This window comes from Pseudonaja textilis, chromosome 1 (genome assembly GCF_049901715.1).
Source record: "Pseudonaja textilis isolate UNSWEBS1 chromosome 1, rPseTex1.2, whole genome shotgun sequence".
Classification (NCBI taxonomy): domain Eukaryota; kingdom Metazoa; phylum Chordata; class Lepidosauria; order Squamata; family Elapidae; genus Pseudonaja; species Pseudonaja textilis.
This window is the reverse complement of record NC_141990.1, coordinates 185,436,507-185,451,458: the sequence shown is the minus strand read 5'-3', so window position 1 is coordinate 185,451,458 and position 14,952 is coordinate 185,436,507. Positions and strand designations below refer to the sequence as shown.

At 37.1% G+C, this 14,952-nt stretch overlaps 1 protein-coding gene across 5 annotated transcripts in view; it reads right to left on the bottom strand.

The window, feature by feature from the left end:
• LNPK (lunapark, ER junction formation factor) overlaps positions 1 to 14,952 on the bottom strand; it is a 69,361-nt gene that overhangs the window by 13,635 nt on the left and 40,774 nt on the right. For all 5 annotated transcript variants that reach the window (XM_087919903.1, XM_087919905.1, XM_087919902.1 and 2 more), the window contains 4 exons: positions 9,287 to 9,370; positions 9,155 to 9,206; positions 7,254 to 7,481; positions 606 to 711 (listed from right to left, as the gene is read on the bottom strand). In XM_087919903.1, coding sequence (XP_087776029.1) covers positions 606 to 711; positions 7,254 to 7,481; positions 9,155 to 9,206; positions 9,287 to 9,370 — 470 coding nt within the window. The remainder of the gene's footprint in view (positions 1 to 605; positions 712 to 7,253; positions 7,482 to 9,154; positions 9,207 to 9,286; positions 9,371 to 14,952) is intronic.

Genomic DNA, 14,952 nt, shown 5'->3' with positions numbered 1-14,952 from the left:
TTTCACCATTGACTTTGCTTGTCAGAAACCCACCAGAAAGGTTGCAAATGATTATCATAGGCCCATGAAATGCTATGACATTATACTTACAAGCCAGGTGCCTGGATTACAAATACATGGCGATGGAAACAATGGAACTGGCCTAGGTACCAGGACCAGCTGTACTGCCACTCAGTCAGTACCATTGTAAGTTCAAATGATTGCTAAACCACTGTTTATGAAGCGAGAACCACCTGTACAGTATCTAGATTGACATTGTAAGGAGCCTGATTCCACATGACTTTCTCTACTTTCCCTAATTTATGCAAGAGAAAAGAAAACCAAAGAGAAAAAACACAGCACGAATATGTTATTTGGCAGAATGCAGTTAGATGTTCTCTGTAAATCTGGGTCTCAATCCCCAGAATTCTCAATAATGGGCAGGGTGGTGAGGGAAGTCAAGGAACTGAAGAATTGAAGACTGAAGAATTGAAGATGTCTCGGGACATCTCAGGTAGAGTAGGCAGATATAGATTTCTGATGTTATCTAAAAAGTAAGGTAAGAAACTGCTACTATATCATGCGAAGGGTATAAAATTCATTTATTGTAATGAGCAACATTTTACCTGTTCTGTGGACCATCTCCAACTAAATATTCAACAATTCTATCTAATGCCCCCCTCTCTCGAGGAAGAATAGGTCTTGCCAACGGGGGTCCTGGAGGATGAAGGCCTGGAAGACAAAAATAGCTTTCAATCTAACTTTACTAGAAAAAAAAATGTTTCAGTCTATATGAGACACACACGATAGGAAAATGGCTCAAACATATTCTAGGAATTACATTGTATCCCGCTATACTGGTCTTTCCAAGAAGAATTGATAATGTTCCAATTTAAGATTGTAAAGAGCAGCTGACAATCCGTGCCAACAATATTGGGCTAGATGGACTTATGGTCACTTCCTTGTTGTTAATTATGGGAAACAGCCCCTGGAATAGGAAGAAGCTGCAAAGAAAGGAGTCAGCTTTAGCTGTGTGAGCAAAACAGAATTCAGAGTAGAAAAAAACAACACCTCAGTCCAGGCACTAGATTACACATGAGAACTGCAGCCTCCTTTGACCATACCTCAGATAAATGCTTTTACTTTAGCACCCATTCCTGTCTAAACAGTACATTAGAATCACTGCTAGGTAACAATTGCTCCCCAGTATTATCACAGGAGGTAGTCCAGCAATCATTAACAAGATCTCCCTAAGGCTGCAAAGAAGAGCACTGTCCTCTTCTATCCAGAAGGATGCTGTTTGAATACTCCATTCCTTCCTATTCCAAGGCAAATCTTAATGACAAACTAATCTTCTTCTCCTAAGTATTTTATAAATAACTAGCTTGATCCCCGTGCTTCGCTATGAAACTATGTGGTCGGGCTTAATTTTGGGGGAGGAAAATAAGGGAGAAAAATTCTGCCTCTGCCTAGCAGCATCCATCAGTATTCATCTGGCTACGGTCCTGTCAGTGTGTGAGAGAGTTGAGGGCTGTTTGGAAACAGAAATTATTTGCTGTGTGAGCAAGAAGGAGATAGCAAGGAGCCTGTGCGTGGCATAGCTCAACTGTTCTGTACTAAAGCTGCTTGGTGCTGTGAAACTAAAACTGTAACTAAAACTCTTCTCCTCTGCTTGTGTTTTGCATTTGGAACAGATTTCTTTTCAGGTGGGGAGGGGGAATTGAACTCCTTAGCATCAGAGCGTGTTAATAATAATATACGAAATACTAATGCTTTAATGGTCATTTCGAAAAATCCTTTCTTAGAGAGCACCTAGAAGTCAAGAGGAATATATGTGCCAAATTTCAAGTTTGTAAGCTTTACAGTTCTGGAGATTTTGTGATGATGCGTCAATGGTATTTTGCTTTTATATAGATAGATTTTTATTTTAACTTATTTTAATTTTTATTTTAACTGCCCATATTAGACTAGTAGCTTTTATATATTCTTATTTCCCTCCCTAGAGTATTTATTATTGTGTTGTACTGTTTTAGTGATTTTAATATTCAGCTCATCTTCTTGTCAGCCTTGAAAACTTGCTTTATTGAGTCAAATAAAACATAATTATTTTTAATATTAATAATTAAGCATATTTATAAATCCCAGCTTTCAAATTCCATCTCAGTGTCACACTCCAATGCAGTAATGATTTTAATCTTGGGGATTTTTAAAATCAGAAAGCCTGATGAGTGTTTCATTAATGAATACCTTCATATTTAAAGTATAGCTGACCTTTCTTTAAAAAAAAAAAGCAAGAATGTATTTAAATATATTAGATCAGATCAAGATCTGCCTACTCTAGTACTTTCAAAAAAAGAATTGAAACCACAATTAAGCATAAAAAATGTGTAATATGTTAATTCAGAAAAGAAGAGACTTAATTTCCAATTGTTACTATTATGCTCCACAGAATGGCTCAGCTGTTGCAGATTGGTAAAACATGCTGCGCTCTGATAATCAAATTGTAATGTCATCAAGAGATCTTATTTAGAGGTGAAGGATGGTTATTATCCATGCCTTGTAGGAGGAGGTGCTGTTCTCTAAAGGTACAATCTGTTTTGGGTACAATCTGCCTTACTACTTGTCCCGAAGGACTTACCAGCTCTAGCCTAACACATACAACGTACACATTTTTAAATAGAAGCCTAATAGGTTTCAAGCCAAGATGGTGCACAAGCCTGTGGCAATTACGAGATAGCTGGCTGGTCCTCAATGCAGTTATCTTTTCGTTTCTTATGTCCAATTTATTTTTACAATTTTCCTTTGTAGCTGATGCTTTTTAAGCTTAGTTGGCCTATAGTCATTTGACTAGTGGGTGGCTACAATATAAACTGGATGGATGGATGGACTGATGGATGGACCAGAGCCTGACCAACCAACCAGATAATACATTTATTCAAAAATCAAACTATTTAGGGTAACTGTATATGAATGGATTCTGAGTGAAAAATACATGGAAATTTTTTGGGCATAAACTTCTTGAGAAGAAACAGGTTTTGAATCAAATATCATGAAAATGTTTAAAAATTTATGTTCAAATTACATGGTTAATTCTTCCTATCAGACAAGCAATGCAACACTGGTAGACTTTCTTCCATCAGGTTCCTCGTGATGTTTTCCATTCAAATCTATGAAGGCACATTCCTTTTCAAGTTGGTATAGCAACAGTGTCAATTCTTGGACAGTGTTGACTTTAACAGTGTCAACTGTCAGACTACAATATGTTTTAGAATTACTTCTTGAGAATTGTTGAAGTGTAATATAACATATTTGGAGAACCTTAAATTAGGAAGTAGCTTAAAGTATTTGCTTCCTCAAGACAAGAATTCTTAAGGCCCAGACTCTGCCAGCCTTTAATATCACAAATAGAAAAAAAAATGAATTTAGGGCTATAAACTGCAAATGATAATTTCTATTATAATTATTAGACAAACTGAAGAAGACTCTATTTTATTTTACACAGATTAATATGAGTCCAACAATGTCCAATTGCCAACAAAGTGGCATATTTTTCCAAATAAATAGTTTTAGGAGCAGAGAATGAAAACAAAACAAAACAAACAAAAAACAAATTAGCACTCAAGATTAGTATTATGCACATTTTGGATGCAGTCTCAACTGGAACTGCCTATTGCAAAGTAAAGCCTAACTATAATTAGGAAGCCTAAAACAAGAGCTCACATGCCTCAAGAATCTCTGTGGTTACTTGGCACAGTAACAAACCATCTAAGCGCACTTCTTCATGCTGATATGGACAACGGTAATTAATATGAACATCAAAAGCAATAATTGTAGGCAGGCTGGCTATTTCTACAAAGCTTGGCAAACTCTCAACTACCTGCTGGTTATTAATTTTTAGACATATGGAAGCTCTGTAATAATACATGTTAAATTGATTCTCTTCCACAAAGTATAATGTAATGAAAAAATGAATGATCTTTTCTATTTAAAGCTAATTAAATGCAGTCATATGGACTTTGTTATTTCTCATAAGATAGGAAATTGTAACTCAAGAAACTTGCTTATTTTTATACTGCTAAGGTTGCATTATAAATTAAATATTACATACAGGGTTAATGATCAATGAAATACCTGTATCAATACAATCACCAGGACTGTCATCAGGTATGCTACAAAACTGAGTTAACTGAGGGAGTTCATTTCCTAATTGCCAAAAGATATAGTTAAAATTGATCACATTTAACAATTATCATTAACAATGATTACCATTAATGGATATGGGTCATTTTAAAAAATGGAAGAGTGCATTAATTTTTCTTCCTCCATTGTTTTAAGTCTTATTACATCTGTCTGCCAGAGGCACCTGAAACTACCCATACAAAGTGGTATTCAGAAATTTAGTAGGACATAGTCCCACCCCACTGGAGTAAAGTCAAAAAAGATTCCACACAGCAACATTATCAACAATTCCTTCCCATTTAAGGTTTTTTCTTGCCCGCCTCAAATGTGTCTTTGGCATTTACCACCACCACCTCAAATCCATGAAAGATAAGCTGCACCCATTAGAACTGCCAACATGTACAGAATCCTGTAAAGAACCCGTTGCTGGATGCCTCCAAAGTGAAGCATAGGTTAGCCTCTGTCTATCACAGACAAACATTAGATCGATCCCAGGATCAGTACGTTAAAGCAGAGAAATAGGGAAATCTTCTATCACTTGCTTATGGCAGAGCTTGATTTTTCAATTTCAAATCAAAAAATGATTTTATAGTATGGCAGCATTTGCATTGCCCCCCCCCCCCCAGCAAAATTAGTACTTGAATGCTGGGGGGGGGGGGGGGGAAATCACTGGGAAATAAGAAGCAAGACTGCCAATGTGCTGAAAGACACCGTGTGGCTTGGGAAAGAAAGTTCAAAATAATCTTTTTAAAACATACTGAATTGTTAGATAGTTTTATGAACATCCAGAAGCTTTAGCAATGCCAATAAGTGTGCCAATGAATCTTTCTCTTGGCAACCTCCCAATTTTCATTTGAATTTTTAGTTTGAGATGAGTCCTGTCACTACAAATGGTCATTTTGCAAATGGGCTTTCAGGACAATTGCAACACACTTTCAAAATTTCAATGTACTGAAGGCCAAAAAGAGGTGAAGAAACCAGGTCACAAACTATTCACTGAAAAACAGGGCTCTGCAAAAGGTATGACCTGTTCAACAATAGAATCTGGCTTGCTGATTGGAATTCCAAAACAAAATAATACTTTGCTATATTTTGCTTGTATTTACAGCCACCATTGTCATGTGACAGCAGTTACATATGTAGCTGTGGCTGTCTTCAAAGAATTCACAATCTACATTTAGGATTGATAATGTTATGGCATTACCTATTTATATTATTATATTAAATTATTGCTGTATTATTAATAACTTTCTCTAAATGTACATTCAGCTTTTATTAATACAATTTGGTTAGAAAAGTTAAAATAATTTTATATTGCTATGAAGTATGTGCCAACCTGTAAGTGACCTATGAGATTATTGGGGTTGTGAGAGCTGAACCACCACCAAATACAAAGAATATTTTTAAAAGAAATAAAAATCCCCATTCCAAATCAGCAACAGCCCAAAACAGTGCAGAGTAAGCAAATAGTTTCTTCATACATGGCTTCATAATCATTCACTCATCCTGCAAGAGTTCTGCACAGACTCAACTCCTTCCATTTCCCATTACTGCACCAATGCATTTCTGTGGATACACAGACTTGCATCTGCTTATTGGCTCCCATACAATGATTCCTATTTATAGTAAAATCAAACAAAGAATTAACGCAATCTAAATACTTCTATAGTGTGAGTTCTTGATGGCAAGAACTTGGTATTCAGATCTCATTTCTCAAGGAGAAATTTTCTTGGATGAAGTGCTTTCACATCCTGACATTCTATATAAAGAACCAAGAACTCCTGTTTAACTTAACTTTTTTGAATATAGTCAGCTGCCACTTAGCTTGACAACATAAACATGCCTAGATGTGGAGCTGAGTTTGTGCAATGTTGAGGAAGACAGGCTTAGACAATGTCACCTATTGTATAGTAAAGTCTCCAGGATAATCAAGTGGAAAATCAAGCATGCTCTACACTGGAGGCAGCTACGTTATATAAACACAGCTTGAAATTAAACACAGGACTCAAAGTAGGTCATAATTTAAAGCAAGACAGGCAAAAAAAATACAAGGTATACAGAATATATTGATAGCCAGCCGTCCATCTTTGAAAATAACCTCATTCTTTAATAGTTGGATTTTCTCAGAAACAGGAAAAGATGGACAAAGGCACCCTGAGAATTAACCAGCATTAAATACAGGAAGCGTTTATGAATCAGGTGACAAGCAGCCCAACTCCATGGAATGCCTGAATTATGGGCAACTGAAAACTTCCTTGCTTTCTGAACACAAGTAAAATTGGTGCTACATTTTTGGTATTTAGTTTGGGTAATCATCATGAATTAATTTAAAAATACTGTAATGTTTCTGATTTTTTAATTTTATTGTACTCTAAATTGTTTTTTGCTATCTACTTTCACAGTTTGAGATAGCCTATAAATGCTGTTGAATAAATGAGAAGTACTCATTGCAAAGTGTTATATGCACATCTGAAAAAAGATGCATCTACAAAACAGAAATTCCAAGTTCAGTTAAAACAAATTGAGAGGTTAAATGTTTCAAATAAGATGCTAAGTGATGTTAACTCCTGGTTATCAGCTTGTTATTTTAGAAAGTTCTGCTAACAGGAAAAATCCTGTTCAGTTCCTGAGTATTTTATGCTTTAATCTTTACAGCACTGTATTTTCTGCTTAGAAGAAAAATTTAAATAAATGTCAAAACACGCATTAAAAATATGTCCAGAGCTTTGTATGAAACTGAATGTATTCTGAAAGTGTTTTCTTATGTACCTGATTTATATAAGCCTGGAGCTTGCCTAAAGCAAGAACATAAAAAGGTATGCTATATTGTTGACTACAGAATCCTGCAACGTTTTATTGCCATTTAAACAAAGAAGCCATAACAGTTAAATGAGCTCAGGCAATAGGCTTCGCTATCATAAGGTGCCAGCTGTAAAGAGTTATGGCTAATTGAATATGGAACTCCTGCTTAATCAGATAACTGCTCTACTATTTCCCAACAAAATGCTATTTCCATACTGTCTGAAAATGGCCTGTTTTATTGGTAACTAGAGGAAACAATATAAACTGTAAACAACATTAAGTGCTCTGTTTACCCATTCCAGGCATTGGGGAAGTACGGGACCCAGGATGTCGCGGTAACATATTTGGCGGTGAGGCTGATGACAGAGTTCTCTCCGGAGGTCCCCCGGGTGCTGATATGTCTCTTGGCAAGCCAGAAGGTAGTGGTGGCACTGGACCCATAGCTTTTGGAGATCCCTGTTTTGATGTAACTGGGCCAGGTGGAGGCACATTTTCTCGCACTGGGGTCCGATGGCGAAGTTCTGGCAGAACATTCACATACTTAATTTAGAGAACAGCATTCCAAGTGATTCAAAAATGGGCAACATATTTGTATTAGCCAAAGCAGGAGAAAGAAAGGTGAGCTCCAAAAGTAGCAGAAGAGTGCACTAAAGTTAGCAGATCAATCTATTCTTGCACTTAATCCTACCACTGTACAAGCAGGTCTCACCTGAACAACGATGAACCAATGATGTATTTCTCGGTGTTTTTGAATAAGTGTACAGATGACATATCTACTTTTAAATGCAAATCTCTTATATTCAAGTATAAATCAAATGATATTTGAGGCACTAAATAATTATTCAAACATTATCACACACACCCCATTCCACCAAACACAATTAAATTCTCCTGTGGTTATCAGACCTGATTAGTGCAGAAATAAACAAGTTGCTCCAGAAAATACATGGAACAGTGAGATGCTAAGGTTAGATTTCTGTTGGGGAGGGCTGAACAGCAACTTCAAGGCCATGCAAAAATAAAAATAAAAAAGATACCTAGTTAGCAATGAGTTGTGCGTTATCATAATGCCTCTTGTTTAAAGGGAAGGGAGGGCTTGTTAAATCATCCTTAATACATAAAGCTGCCTTTGGCTCTGCAGGAATTTGCCATAGATAATGAGTTCCAAAATAAGTGTTGAAGTGCTGTCACCATATTGCTCTGCTCTGACCTTGTCATTTTGTTGGTGTGATTGAGGATCAGATAGGAGTCAGCCAATTGAATCAAAACCAGACCAAAGTGATAGTCTAGCAGGCTCCAACTTGAATACAGTATGCACATTGGTTACTGATAAAATATTAAGCCATACAGAATTACAACCATGGGAATATGCAAGTTGAGTTACAATTGCCCTTCCAGCAAAGCTGCAATGAGTAGCTTTGAATTCAGTATCATTATTCATGGCAGGGACCATCTCTGAATAAAATGTTCCTAGTGTATGTAAGAACAGCATTAGCACCCAAAGGTCCAGGAATTTATGTGATTTCTGTACCATTTGAGACACAATTCAAATTCTGCCTTGAACTATTCTACTTCAGGCCAACTTATTTTCAAAACTCTGCATCCTATTTAGAGCTCTTTAAGAAAATTATCCATGTACAGTATATGTTAAAATGACTAGAGGAAAAGGCATGATAAAAAATATTTTGTCTGTCTTATTTCTTTGCCAGATGTATACGTATATTTTTTAAATATTGTTTCACTGCTGAAAAGACAGAAGGGGTCTTTGTATTTATGTATAACAATTTATCTTCTGAATTTTGTCAAGTCTATAGACTTGTGGGAGGAAAGAACAGCTAATAGAATAAGGTTTTAAGTCATTTTATTTGCAGCCAAAGAGTTTGCTGTTCCTGGAGTCTTCCCCTCTAGGATCAAGCCAGGCAGAAAAACCTACATACATTCTTGGATATTTGTATCCACCAACTTCATGGGTTCACCATGCCTATCGGAGAGAGGGCAGAATCTTCTGCTTCTTTTAGCCATGGCTCCCTTCACTCATCCACAAAGAACCATTCTTACTCTAATTCTTGCTTAGGAACAGATCCTATTCATGACGGAGGAATGTTTCAAATTATTCAAAACCTCTTGGAATAAACATTACATTGTATAAATACAATTTTCCTTATGAGAAGCAGCAGTTTTGTAGAGCTATTACCTTGGCCAGGTCTTGGAACTGCAGATGCTCCAGCAGATGGCAGCTCCACATCCTGTCAATTATAATAATATTATAAAGTGTTTTTCTCTATGGTGCATTATCTAGAAAATTAGTACAGAGATCAGACCCTACCTTTGCCTTCTTGGCTTCTGGATCAAATCGTTCAAGGATTAATTTAGCAGCCTTATATGTTTCTTTTTCCATCACTTCTTCAAGCTAAAAATAAAAATCAGTTCTATTAGTCAAGACAGGCCTCTTTAGATTTTACATGTCATCGTATTTCTTTTAGTGCATACATTAAGAGTACAACAAAATAACATTTGTTAGCAGAATAAACTGTCCTACTTCTCCCTCCTCCAAAATCTCATCCATAAAACTTGGGGAATCCCCCAGAATAGGTGAGAGAGAGCATTAAGACGAATGCAGGGGAGAGGAGAGCAGTAAGAAGTCCATCAGTTCCAGTCACAGATTTGAACCAGAGAAATCCTGGAATACATAAAATTACAGACATGCAGATATGCACATGTCTGCACTCAGCTGAAACAAAATCTAGCTTCACAAAGAATTTCTAACCTCTAGTTCTAGTCAACAGCTTTATTGCAAGGAAACACCAAATATTGCTAATTGTTTACATATAATGAGGAGAATAATTACATGCACCAACTTCAATAATAGAATGTGCAAAAATCTATCAGCTATCATTATTGGAAGTTATTAGACATGACAAGCAAATGACAGGCAATTCCTCAGATTTATTTCCTCATAGCACTTAATGCTATTAATTTAAAGGAGGTCGTTAGTCAAGTGCGTTACAGAATAAAGTCTCCCTGCCAATTAACTGCTGTCAGCATTGATTTTAGATTATTTATTAGCAGAAGCAATTAGCTTGCTGCAAAGGCCATGAAAACTCACTAACTGGGAGAACAGCCATGGAATTTGCTCAAATGACTTTAAAGGCTAAAGCTTCAGTCTTTACTGCTAGATTCAAACTGCCTTTCAGGAAAAAAATAGAACATGTTAAAAATTTAAATAAAAAATTTACCGAGTACTATGCATACTTTAGGGAATGTAATTAAAGCACTTCATTATTACAGCATTTTATTTACAATGCACTCAAGCAGCTTTATGGCTAATACATGGGCTTAATTAAAAAAGTAATCACTAGTAAAATATCATTTTAGCAGTTATAAGCCAGCATCAGAAGTTTAACTATGAATATTTGTGTTCTAAAATTATGACAGATGACTAATATACACAAGGAATGTGAAGCATTTTACAGTGTGTTTTGATGGCTCCCCTCTCTCAGGTTCTTCTTACTGTTAAAATTTACTTCCCCTTTATACATCCAGGAGTTTTTCCTCTCCCACTCAAAGCTATTATTTCATGCTCAATGCTGCACCAAAATTACTCTATGTAAACACTGATCTAACTATTTTTTATGGTGTGTGGAAGGGTGACTGGAAAGCTGCAGATTGAAAAAGATGATACTATACTGGGTACCCTTTGGCAAGTCTCCTATCAAAACAAGCACTGTCCAGATGCTTTGCCCTAGGGTTCCTGAACAGTATGTTTTAAAGCAATATTAGCAATTTTAATATTTCTGGAAGATTCTAGACTGAGAAAGGTTGTCCTATATTACCTTATACTATTTAAATGTAAACAATATGTATGGGTAGTATTCCAAAGGAGGAATCAAGGATTTATTTAGTAAATAATATATGCTTCTAACTTTGAAATAAGTAAGGAAAAAATTATCTACATTATTAACCAATTTACAGAAGAAGGCTGTAGATGCCAGAATTCTCCAAATGATAATTTAAAACCAAAAGTTGGGTTTAAATCCTTCCAGTATCTAAGATTCTGCAGCAAGGCAAATTACTACATCTAGGAAACATAACTGATTATCTGATTATTTTTTTACTACAGTAGTTCTTGCTTCAACACATGATAGCAAGTGAATTCTGACATGATTAGAAATTTTTTTAAGAAGTGCAAATTATTAGCATGCAATATTTCATTTTAAGCTTGTAAATTTCAAAAAAAAATGGGGAGTTTTGAGCATTATAAAATATTTGCAGCATACCTGACAGCCCGATTTGCACTCAAAATTAGGGCATTTCATGAAATATGTGCTCAAAACATTTTGAAGTGAAAGTTTATAAAACCTCTGTTTGTTAGGACCACAAATTTGTTATACAATAAAGAAAACTTCAGAGTAAGAACTCCAGATTTTTAGGTCTTGAAAATATTTTAAATTAACATACCTGGTTACCTAAACACCAAGAAGCCAAATCAGCTAACATGGCTCCCAAATGTAACTGTGAATAATGGGTATTACTGTACAAACCATCTGGCGTTTGGGAAGGTTATTTTGGAATAACGTCAGTGTAATGGATACGGATGAGTTGCAGTTAAGTTTTAGATGAAGATTCTACTTCTTTCTCATACTTCAGCTGTTTTATCTTTTTCCTCATTTAAACCATTCCCCAAGCATCCCTTTTTCAGTTATTACTACTAAATGTACTTCTATACTGTTTCTGAATTTTCCAAATCTCAAAGTGATTCTCAATGAATAATTAAAATACAGAAAGCAAACTGTTGGCTGGAACTTCATAAAAATAATATTAATTTTAAAAATTACAAAGACAAATATAAACAAAAACCATTCAAGTAGTATTCACTGCTTAAAGGTCTGGTGAAGAATGAGATATAACTATATTTCTCATCCCACTAAGCAGCTCAAAATTAGAACAGACTCTTAAATTATAATCAAGTAACAGGCTGGATCTTGAATCTTTTTTTTTTTTTGTAAATTTTATTTGAGTTTTCACAAAAAAAAATACAAATAAAACATCTTTTTTGAAAGTAGCGTAATCCCGGGTTACATTTCTTCGTATAGACACAAATTCAATTTCATGCTAATTTTTATGTTCTATTCCATATCTTATTACTGTTTTACATTTTCTGGATAGCTTCTCCCCTCTTTTAATTTTCTCAATTTTATTTTAATTATCTCGTCTCAATTCAAATCATTATATTTATATTTTTTTGTCTGTCCTGTTTCAATTATCTATTATCTTTTCTCATTACAGTTTCTCCTGTAGTTACTGATTGGAGTATGACGCCTTTATATTTTTTAAGTTTATCCATTTAACTCTTATTTAGGCTTCAATATATACCCTAAAGTTATAACATTCAATATAATACATAACTTCCATTCGGATTCTGCTTGGTACATTCTTAAAATACACACTATATTCTTAAAAAAAGAAAAAATTATAAATATATGTAATTAAAACAACACATTCCATTCCAATTCAATTCTATCATTAATATTAATATTCATTAAAATCTTCTTTAACTTTACTTTTCAATTAAATATCATACTTCTATGGGAACAATTATAAGCTTTCCATAATTAATTCTCCTCCTCTTCACTTATATTTTATAAAACATTAACTAATTAAAATGTTCCCGTCCCTTCCTAATTCAATTTTCTCATTTATTTTATTTCACTTATTTTATTAACAAACATTTCACTAAATTACACTATTTTATCCCTCATTTTAATCATACATTGTTTCCAATTTTCTAAAGTTATTTCTATTACTACCGTGTTTCTCACAAAATAAGGTCGGGCCTTATTTTTTTTTTTTGACCCCCGAAAAAATGGCTAGGCCGTCTTTTCAGGGGTGACTTAATTCCCCCCCTTGCATCCTTGGGTGGGCGGGAAGCAACAGCTTGGATGTTGACCTCGGCGTTGGTGGGGCACTTCGTATCAGGAGACCTTCCGCCACCGTTGCTTTTCCTTCTCCCTTGCTACTGTGGAGTTTAGAGCAACGCTGCAGCGTTTGGCGCAGCCACATGCAGCCAGCCAGGACTCCTCCCTGCAACCAGAGCCTGGCGGAGACACTCGGCTTCAGGTGCTCCTGTCGCCACCTTCCCTTTGCCTTCGAAGGTAAAGCCAATTATTTTAAAACAAAGCCTCCCTGCCTGAGAGGGCAGCCCAACCCCACGTGGGGAGGCGAATGTCCCAGGGCCACAGCGCAGGATCGGCCCACCTCAGGAGAAGCGCCCAGCCGCCATCCCTGCCTGGCACCGGGCAGAGCGCGAAGAACTTTGCCTGGGGTGCCCAGCGCAGCTGACAGGCGGGCCCTCCTTCCCGGCAGAACTCTCACCAAGGCAGCGAGCACCTCCCCGCCGGACCGTCCCCTTCGGGTTCGGGCTGAGGGGACTTGGGAAGGAAGCCAAGCTTGGGTCAGCCCAGCTCTTTCACTTGGCAGGCAGGCGCGCACCCACGGCTCACTTTCCCAGCTCTGCCCAGCCCGCATGGCTCCAGCGCGTCCCTGGTGGGATGAGCGGAGGGCCTGGCGGAGGCGCTGCCTTGGCGAGAGCTCTGCTTCCAGGAAGGAGGGGCCCACCTGTCAGCTGCGCTGGGCGCCCCAGGAGAAGTTCTTCACGCTCTGCCCAGTGCCAGGCAGGGATGGCGGCTGGGTGCTTCTCCTGGGGTGGGCCGATCCTGTGCTGCGGCCCTGGGAGATTCGCCTCCCCACATGGGATTGGGCTACCCTCTCGGGCAGGGGAGGCTTTGTTGTAGTAGGGTGTTGTTTTTAAAAGAACTGGCTTTACCTTCGAAGGCAAAGGGAAGGCGGCAACAGGAGCGCCTGAAGCCAAGTGTCTCTGCAGGGCTCCGGTTGCAGGGAGGAGCCCTGGCTGGCTGCGCATGGCTTCGCCAAATGCCACGGCATTGCTCTAAATGCCGCGGCAGCAGGGGGAGAAGGTAAATCAATGGTAGAGGAAGTTCTCCCAATATGAAGTGCCCCACCAATGCAGGCAGCACCATATCCGGGTATGCAACAAAAGTATTTCCTAACAGCAAGCCCCCCCGCCATCCCCCCCCCATTTCGCATGTTTAATATAGGCCTTAATTTGGGAGGAGGGGCTTAATTTGATTTTATGCCAATAAAACATGCTGGGCCTTCCTATTGGTGGAGGCCGTATTGTTGGAGAAACTCGGTAATATATCAATACAATCTTATGTACCTTTACAGAATCCCTTTTTCAGTTAAATTTTCACCCATTATTTCTAAATAGGTCCTGTTTCTCTATATCTTGTTCCGGTCCTTTGTAACTTCTTTTCCTTTCCTTCTTCCCTCTCTTCTTCTCTCTTCCCTTTTTACCCCCTTGTCTCTCTACCTCTATTTCTCTCTTCTGTATTCCCCACTTCTGTTGCTTTCCAGTATTATAATTATTTTTCTTTTCTTTGGTTGTTTTTTTAAGTCTTAAATTCTCCATTCTCTTTCCCCCCTTTCCTTTTTCTTACCCACATAGAATTACTTGTTTCATTAAAGATGGCTTCCTCTTTGTCTTAGTCTCTTTGTTCTTGTTTTGCAGATGTTTCTTGTTGTTTCTCACAGTTCCAAATCTCCATTTCTAAAAATTGAAAAACAAAGCCAAAAGAACCCCTCCCTTCTTATGCATCTTCTTTATACTGTTTAAGTTCCATTTTCAATTCATCCAGAAGTAGTGCCATTGTATACATTTTTAAACAACCACCCGATTAATTTTAATCATTCAAATGCAATAACCAAGAATCCAAAGATCACCAAGTAATCCAAATACACGCAAGCTGTTTCTTTTTGCTCTTTTTTTCACTTTCTCTTCCTGGGGTTCTACTGTTTAGTTACAAAGTTTCAGTTAAAATGTATCTTTTAGAAGTCTTGTTGAAGTTTTAATGTAGATTCTTTTTAATTCCAGGCAGTCTCCTCCCTCTTTCCAGATCCTGCCCTTTTATTCTT